Below are 9,205 nucleotides of genomic sequence, written 5' to 3'. Positions count from 1 at the left end.
CTGTACCCGACCAAGAATTATGTGGCTGGTGACATGAGGCGGTCTAACTCCTTTTTTCTCCTAACTGTTGATTGTCACGTCCCTTGACTTTTGACCGACACGCCCCCTTGACTTTAGATCATCCTTGACTATTACGTTTCCTTGACTTTTGACTACTTGATTTTATCAGATCCTACTGTTATGCATTGTATCAGACAATATTGCAATAAGAAGGTCTATAAATTAAGGATGAGACTTTAAAGAGAGATGAAATTCAATTCAATCTATGAGATATTCACAAGTTAGTCAGAGTGATTGACTAGTTTAAACTATGCTATACCACTCATGTTAACTAACCTTAGACTTCATGTCATATCAACTGTAATTTCCATTGCAGGTTCTGTTTAACTTTTTTCCACTCTGGCTTTCATTATCTTTCTTCGTATGTTTATGATCTCTGACTAAGTCAGAAGATGATTACTTTAATGAGGAGATCCACTTTGAATAAAAGGAGCGTTCTTGTTCTACTTTCTATAACCAGAAATTGCAGCTCTCTTCCTATTTGTGTGGAAAAGGGAATAAAAATCAGAGAGAGAATGTTCATCGGCAGGGTTTGGATTGTGCTTACAATTTTTGCAGGAGTTAGGACAGCTCTTGGTCAGACAGGTAAGGATGAAATCTATAACTCGAGAGATTTCTTGCCCGAACAAATTCGGCAGTAGAAGTTTGTTTGTGGTCTTTAACATGTTTAAGTTTTTGCTCGAGAGTTTTCGATATAAACTCTTTCAGAGTTTTCATCAAAACCTGCCAACTTTCCCCGCTCCTCTTCTGTTCTATTGGTTTTGTTGTGTCGATAATCAATTTTGGACGCAGCTTAGATTCCAATCGAAAAAGCTTGAACTTAAAACTAACAAGATTTGTGCCATTTCTGAAAGAAAGAAATCAGTAGAATTTAGTCTCTTCACCTTTTCTGAGTAAGAAAAAGAAACCAGTTGCGTTGACAAAATGCATAGGATAATACACTACTGTGTGACAAAACAAATGAAAGTCAACTACTCCACCCTTTGTGTGGGCCAGTTGTACAGATGATAACAAAAGGGAAAATCCAACAACTCAGACCATGTTATCTGATCCAAGCATTAAGCTTTTTGTTAGATCTCATGAAGGTTTGACTGATGATTAAGATATTTGTTTGGAGTAACTTTTTGTCCTAACAATTCATGGCAGACACACTGGATCCTGGCAAATCTTTGGTGGATGGCCAAACCTTAACCTCTGCAAGAGAAATCTTTGAGCTGGGATTCATCGCACCGAGCAATTCGAGCAACAAATACTTGGGAATATGGTTCAAGGAAATCTTTGACCACCCTATCGTATGGGTGGCCAACAGAAACATCCCTCTCAACACCTCCACAGGACTGTTGAGTCTCACTGCAACTGGGGATTTGTTACTGTTAGATCAAGCTGCAAATGCTACTGTTTGGTCGACGGGCACATCGAATGCTAGCAGCTACCCTTCACTCAGGCTCTGGGATTCAGGAAATCTCATCTTGACCGACAACATGTCGGGTAATATCTTGTGGCAAAGTTTTGATCATCCTGGCAATACTTTTTTGCCCGGCATGAAGATTGGAGTGGACATCAGAGCCCAGCTCAATAAGAATCTCACAGCATGGAAGAGTGTGTCTGATCCTTCTCCAGGGGAGTACACCTATGGCTTGGAAACTCGAGGAATACCTGAAGCCTATACATGGAAAGGAACCTCTCCGATCTTTCGAACAGGACCATGGGATGGCCAACGTTGGAGCGGCCGTCCTGATATGGCCTCAAACAATGTTCTTAAGTTTCAGTTTGTCGATGTCAAAGATGAGATATACTACACATTTGAAGGCCTGGACAAGAATTTCCTAGGCCGAGCAGTTATCAATGAAAGTGGACAATTGCAAAGATTCGTTTGGTCGAATTCGAGCAACCGATGGGACCTTTATTGGTCGGTTCCCTCAGATCCTTGTGATGATTACGCCATTTGTGGAGCAAATGGGCATTGCACAACCAACTATTCGCCTATATGCCAATGCTTGCAGGGTTTCAAACCCAAGTCACCTAAAGACTGGAACCTTAGAGAGTATGCAGATGGTTGTGTGAGGATGACACCTCTGAATTGTTCATCAGATGGTTTTTTGCATCTGCAAAATGTGAAGCTGCCTGTCACTCTCAATGCCAGCGCAGCGAGCAACATGACACTCGATGAGTGCCGAGATTTGTGCTCGAGGGACTGTTCTTGCATGGCGTTTGCTATGATCAGAGGCAACATGTGCGTCACTTGGCCTGCTGATCTGATGGATATTAGGTCATTCGAGCAAGGAGGCAATGATCTATACATTCGGCTTGCAGCTTCTGAATTAGGTAAATTCCTCTTTGCATCACGAAATCTCAGTTTACAAGATAAGCAAAGTTCAGTTACACATCTGGCTCGACTGTCTTTGATCATGCTCAAGCTTTTTCTTGTTCTTTCTTAAGCATTTCGACTAGAAAACTATAGTATTTTGTAGAATGAGTGTAGTATTGGCAGATTTTCTAATATCAACTTCCTCTGCAGATTCACTAAGTGGTTCAGGAAAAAAGAAATCACTGGCAATGATAGTCATTATTCCAGTGTTGAGTTTCCTTTTGCTTCTATTTGTCGGTTTATTCTTATGGTTGAAGAGAAGCAAGCTCGGTATGTTAACTACGCTTGAATCCACTTGTTTGCCATATTTTCGATCTTGTTCATATGTACATTCAACAACCACTAAATGTAGAGAATGAATTTTTTTCTCAAAAATTTTGAACCAGTTAAAGTAGTAAACTCCTCCACTTCAAAAGAAACAGAGCCGGAGTTGCCTTTATATGGAATGCATTCAATAAGAACTGCCACTAATGGATTATCGAGAGACAATATAATTGGAATTGGTGGATTTGGCCTTATTTACAAGGTGAATACCTCGTATATTTATGTATTTGTAAGTTGACATATGCATTTAATGTTATTGAGACATTAACCTTCGCCGAGACTATCAGGGTAAGCTAGAAGATGGACAGGAGGTTGCTGTGAAAAGATTGTCTAAAGATTCTGCACAAGGTATAGATGAGTTCAAAACTGAAGCTTTAATCATTACCAAACTACAACATCGGAACCTTGTTCGTCTACTGGGTTGCTGCATTGAGGACGAGGAACGAATGTTGATTTACGAGTACATGCCCAATAAAAGCCTAGATACTTTTATATTCGGTTCGTCCTGAAACTATGACTATTCTATATGTTGGTTTAAGAGTACATGCCAAATATTTTGACACAAGTTTAAGAGAATTTTGGTTTTTTCTTCTCAATGACTAATCCAGATTGAACATTCAACAGATGAAAGTAAGAGTACATTACTGAATTGGACAACGCGCTTTGACATCATACTAGGAATTGCTCGAGGCCTCCTTTACCTTCATCAAGATTCTCGACTAAAAATCATTCATAGAGACTTGAAGGCGAGTAATATTCTCCTCGATCATGATTTAAACCCAAAAATTTCAGACTTTGGGATAGCAAAGACTTTCTGTGTGGGACAAACCGAAGGAAGCACAAATAGAGTCATTGGCACATGGTAAACACCATTCAATTGCTATTGATGATAAAATATCGTTAAATTTAGTTTAATAAGCTAATGTTTGCGACATATACAGCGGTTATATGTCTCCGGAATATGCAATGGGAGGACATTTTTCAGAAAAATCAGATGTTTACAGCTTTGGGGTCTTGCTGTTGGAGATCTTGAGTGGTAAAAGAAGCACTAGTATTTTTCAAGCAGATCAACCGAAAAATCTATTAGGACAGGTTGAGTACCTCTATACATCTTTCTCAAGATTGTCATAAGTTATCGAAAGTTGAACTTCGTGTAAAAATTTAAATACTTGTAGGCATGGAAGCTATGGACAGAAGGTAGATGCTCAGAACTTCTTGTTGAATCAAGTGGAGATTCTTATACCATGTCTAAAGCATTAAGGTTCTTTCAAGTTGGTCTATTGTGCGTACAAGAAGGGAGCGAAGACAGACCATCAATGTCAGAAGTAGTTTTGATGCTAAGCAGCAACTCAGTCACGCTGCATCAGCCTAATCGTCCTGGGATTTACGTCGCCAAGTCTTGCATGTAAGGAGTTTGCCTTTCTAACGAGTACACTAAATATGTACCGGAGGGGCGATCAAGCTGAAGTGATCCTTATATTGATCAAAGTTCTATCTGTAGGTTGCTTAAGTTTTTTTTTTTTTTTGGTATATTTGTGATCCATATATCGAAATGTCTTTTGTATATAGGTATATAGTTTCTAGTGTTGTCAAAATGACCCCTCCATGATATGTTTCTACACTATGCAACATCTTGATGATTTATGCATGCTCAACGAGTTAGCTAGCCTATATTATCAGACAGGCCAAGGCATAGAGAATGCCATGTAAGATTTTGTTCATAGACAAACAAAGTAAGCTAAAGTTAGTCCTTGTTGGATGCAGATTGAGACTAGTTTTTTATTCTATCAAAATCAAACTTGTCTACTAATTATCAATCATTTATCAACCAATCTAATCAACTTGTTGGACCTCCTAGACTTGCCCAACATTTTTATCACAATAAGATAGATTAATTGATCCTAATGTTTGATTTGATTGGTATGATTGACTCACCTAATCTAACCATTTAATCGATATGTTTGACTTGCCTAACAAACATCAAAATATATTGATCCTCTTATGAGATTAGTAACCTCAAGCCTATAGATTGTTCTTCATATATCCACCCATATACTTGCCTAGACATTATCATAGATATAGGGGTTAGATCTTCTGTTGCTATATAATAGCATAAATATAGTATGCACCAGAAGTATCATTAAATCAATATCAATGTTCTCGAGATCACTATGACCAAAGACAATATACAACAACATTAATACATGCTTTAGGATTGTCATGCTGCTAGGATTTTTTTATTACAATATACCAGTTGCACAAATTCAATAGATTGATAGAATAAAATAATATTTTATTATCAATAAAGTTTAATTTCACTGTATAGCGATTGCAAAAACCATTGTTGCCGATCCTAAGTTTGGATGAAAAAATTGAGGGTTACATTAGGTTATTAGTCGGTATTAATGAATGAATTCATCAAACTATTATATTAATACTTGTTTTTTTGAAAGAAATGTATTATGAGGTCCAACTGTAACTACTTGAAAAGGATCGCTACCTCTTCATGACAACTTGAGTATAATATTAAATATGTAAGAGTGGATAAAAATAAATATTATAGGAATACTGATTATCTTAAATTTAAAATATTAAACATATGAATACTCACGAGTAAAGAAATGGTGGTAGTAGGTACGATAATTAAAAAATTAATATTTTATATTTGTAAGAAACAAAATGGATAGAAGAAAAAAGAAAGATGATAGAGAACTTAAATTTTATGTTATACTATATAGGAAGAAATAAAATTTATTATATATAGTTCGTTAAATAATGAAATAGTAAAAATAGTTAGGAAGGAGATTGTATTATAACTCTCAAAATAGTGAGATTAAAAAAAACTATTAGTGTAATTAGTATATGTTAGGACCAAAAGAATTTTCATACCTCCACAATGGTATGATATTGTTCAATTTGGACCTAAACCCTCATGGATTTATTTTTGGGCTTTATCCAAAAGACCTCATACTAATAGAGATACTTTTTTAAATCTATGATTTTTTTCATGTATTTTCAATGTGAGACTTTGAATGTATTCCAATAATCCTCCTCTCAAACGAAGGACTACCAATACTGTCATGGTCCAAACCTTCTATAAGCATCTAGTCACTCTTAACCTACTTGGGTCTCCCCTTAACTTCATTCAATACTACCCCATATGATATCAGGTTTGGATCATGGCCCGGACTAAAATACCATTAACTAATGGTACCTTAATGTTATTATTGGAAGCTCCCCCTTGACTTGAGCTTCCTCCTTTTTTCTTGGTTGAATCTCTTCCCCTTAGACATTGGTTATGGTAATGTCCCTTTTGATTGCAAAAAAAAGCACATAATGTACTCCTTTTGATTGCATACCACAAGATCAACCTCCTTTGGCTTCTTTTTGCCCTTAAGAATGATCTCGCTCTGATATCACTTGTTAGGACACTCCGACGAGCTAAGGGGGATAATTAGCTCTAATTGCTTCTTTGATTATGAGTTGCAGTGAAAAACACTCAAAGCAATGTCAAAACCCGGATTTACTTGGTATCCACCTCAACTAGGTAACTAATCCAAGAATCCACACAGAGTACACTATCCACTATGAAAATACTCTTTCTCGGAAACACTCTGATGGTGGAGAAACCTTGTACAAGCGCACATACAAGAAATACAATGCAAACAAGAATAAAATACATAATATAAATAAAAATCTTGTTTGCTTTCTTGTAGCTTGTAAACCTTGATCAGTTGGAAAGTGCAACAACACTTCTCTTCTAAAGCTCAAGAACCGACGGTGAAGAATGGAGAAGAAGAGTTGCATTTAAATCTTCGTCATCACCTTTATATCCCTCGGATTAGGGCTCCCAATCGATTGGTCCACGTTAGATCTAAGCACATCTAGCCGTCCAAATATCGCAATGGCTCTTTTCTTCATAACTTAATCGATTAGCCACTATTATGGGTTTTCTTAATTGATCACCCAATCAATTACGAAGCTCTTTGTTCAGTCGCGAGCTTCTCCCAATCGATTATCTAATCAATCAAGCAGCTTCAATCGATCACTCGATCAATTTAGAAGCTCTCTATTCACTCGCAACCAAGCTTAATCGATTAGTCAATCGATTAAGCATCTCGTGATATCCTCAATCGATTGAAATTCTTCCCAATCACTTCAACACAGTACAATTCATGAAAACTAGCTTCCAATTGATCACTTGATCGATTGGGTTTAGGGTGAATCGATCACCTGATTGATTCACCATGCACTTCTCGAAGAAAGTTGATCGATTGGCATAGGTCTCAATGTTAGTCTTGTGGAGGCCAGCAAGAGGGGATGAATTGTCTTTCAAATAAAAACAAACTTTTCTCAAACTTTATAGCTTTATTAAAATCAACACTTGCATAAAAAGAAATAGTAAGTAAACTAAAGACGGAGGCACAAAAGGAATTACTTGGTTTGCAATCAGAGGATTGCTAATCCAAGATAATTAGAGCTCACTATCAAAGTCTCCTTCAGGTAGAGAAGCCTCTTACAGTATTGACAGCTCAAATAGTAGTAGAACAGATAAAGGAATTGTTTACAAGTGTTGTTCTTCAACTACTGGGATCAGGGCTGTATTTATATCCCTCATCGCGGTTCCTAGAAGGGTTCCAGGTGCCTGGACATGGATAGAATTTTATCCTCATCGCAACGGAACACGCCACGTCATGTTTTGACAAAGTTTCTAGTCCGGGCGCTCGGAAGGGTTTCGAGCGCTCAGACCGAAAGGGTTTCAAGCGCTCAGACCGGGTCGCAGCGCTGGGCGAGGCGCCTAGGTGATCCAAGCGCTGAGACCTAAAAGTCAACCTCCTATTGACTTTTTGGTCCAAGTCTTCTACTCTGGTTCCACTCGCTTGGGTCTAGGTCTTCCGCTCTAGCATCACTCGCTTGGGTGATTTCGGTAATCTGGAATAGGGTTCACTCGAACTCATTTTCTGGCATTCTCGAGCAACCTTCCACTCTGGCTTCTTGTCCCTCAGAAATGTCGCGCGCCTCCTTCTCTTCCGCCAGCGTACTCTTCCGCAGCACCTCATCCCTCGGAGGTACTGAGCCCATCGACTCTCTCTCTCGTGTTGTCATTCTAGGTAGTTGTGTCTTTCGCTCGACCTCCTGTGCTCCTAAGTTCTTACACACTTATACGCAGGGCATCAAAACATAATAGGACCTAACTTGACTTAGTTGATCACATCAAAACTATCACGAGGTACTTACAATTTTTTCCATTTTGATGTGAGCAACCCCAAGTTAAGTTAGGATAAACCTTAAACAAATAACAGTTATAAAATTACAAGTACATTATTTTAAAAAAAAAAGTATAGTCTCTCCCTAGACTTAATCTCTAATTCTCCTCTTTTGATCATATTAAAATGGCTGAAAATAAATTGAAACAAACTCTAAGGGATAAAATATAGTGACTATCATAAAAAAATCAAGAAGTTTAAGTTTCAAAGATATTGATTTATAATAACATCTTTGAAAGAAATTATTTTTAATTGTTCAAAAAATTCTGAGAATTTAAAAATCAGAGAAATATCCAAAAGCTATGATAAAATTTTCACAAAAGATTGAATTGATTTTAAACAATAAAAAAATATTTTCTAGAAAAGGTTGTATTAAAATTTATTTAAAGATAGTTTCTAAACTCAAGGAAATCGGGAAAAAAATTTCTGAAAATGAAATTGAGCATGCATTTTTACAGAAATATTATTTTTCAAAATTTGAACAAAAAATCAAATTTTTAACATTTAAGATATGATTAAAAAATCATAGAAAAATAATACGGTAAAAAAATTTTGAAAATATTTTCTTTAATCGATAATATGAGAATATTTTCTAGAAAATAAAGTTTGCAAAAAAAAACCCCCTTTTAGCAATTTTAAATTGAAAAATATTATTTTTATGAGAAAAATTCATAAAAAATATAATGAACAAAAAATTCTAAAAATTTTCTATAGATAAGAAATGAAATTATCTTTCTAAAAAAAAATTAAATTATAATTAATTTTTAACAGAAATTATGCAAAAAAAAATTTATTTGAAAACATTAGACTAAAAACTTTAATTCAATTAAAAATTAGGGCATGCAAAAAAAATAATTTAGGCACGATTTTGATATCCAATATAAATTCCATCCAACAGGATTAATCAAAAAATTCTTAGGGATATTTTTTGATGATAAATTTTTTAATGATAAATTTTTTAATTTGACCCTGATGATATCTAAATTGCCAATTTAGTCTATTATTATTGTTAGCAATTCGAGCCGCAAAAATTACTTTTTACGTTGCAGAAACCCCGAATTCTAGCCACGGATCCGTGCAAAGATATATTTAAAATTAAATCATGTACATGTTTCTACACTAGATCTACCTTAGATCTACATGAAAAGAGAGTATACCTTTGTAGCGAAGCCCTTCGTTTATCCCG

The 9,205-nt window shown here is 36.0% G+C and overlaps 1 protein-coding gene across 1 annotated transcript; it reads left to right on the top strand.

Moving 5' to 3' along the window:
* Positions 1 to 366: 366 nt before the first annotated feature.
* LOC122011472 (G-type lectin S-receptor-like serine/threonine-protein kinase At4g27290) lies at positions 367 to 4,431 on the top strand. The gene is made up of 8 exons (XM_042567866.1): positions 367 to 645; positions 1,207 to 2,385; positions 2,579 to 2,698; positions 2,815 to 2,954; positions 3,040 to 3,250; positions 3,377 to 3,614; positions 3,694 to 3,844; positions 3,928 to 4,431. The coding sequence occupies exons 1-8, from the start codon at positions 453 to 455 to the stop codon at positions 4,159 to 4,161; spliced, it is 2,466 nt and encodes an 821-aa protein (XP_042423800.1). The 5' UTR covers positions 367 to 452; the 3' UTR covers positions 4,162 to 4,431.
* Positions 4,432 to 9,205: the final 4,774 nt, after the last annotated feature.

The sequence above is a fragment of the Zingiber officinale genome, chromosome 8A (assembly GCF_018446385.1).
Source record: "Zingiber officinale cultivar Zhangliang chromosome 8A, Zo_v1.1, whole genome shotgun sequence".
In the NCBI taxonomy this organism is placed as follows: domain Eukaryota; kingdom Viridiplantae; phylum Streptophyta; class Magnoliopsida; order Zingiberales; family Zingiberaceae; genus Zingiber; species Zingiber officinale.
Note: the sequence above shows the minus strand (reverse complement) of the source record. Positions and strands in the feature narration are given on the sequence as shown.

Coding starts and splice junctions, on each gene's coding strand:
- LOC122011472 (XM_042567866.1), top strand. CDS start 453: ATGATTACTTTAATGAGGAGATCCACTTTGAATAAAAGGAGCGTTCTT. Junction 2,386..2,578: donor GCTTGCAGCTTCTGAATTAG/GTAAATTCCTCT, acceptor CTTCCTCTGCAG/ATTCACTAAGTGGTTCAGGA. Junction 2,699..2,814: donor GTTGAAGAGAAGCAAGCTCG/GTATGTTAACTA, acceptor ATTTTGAACCAG/TTAAAGTAGTAAACTCCTCC.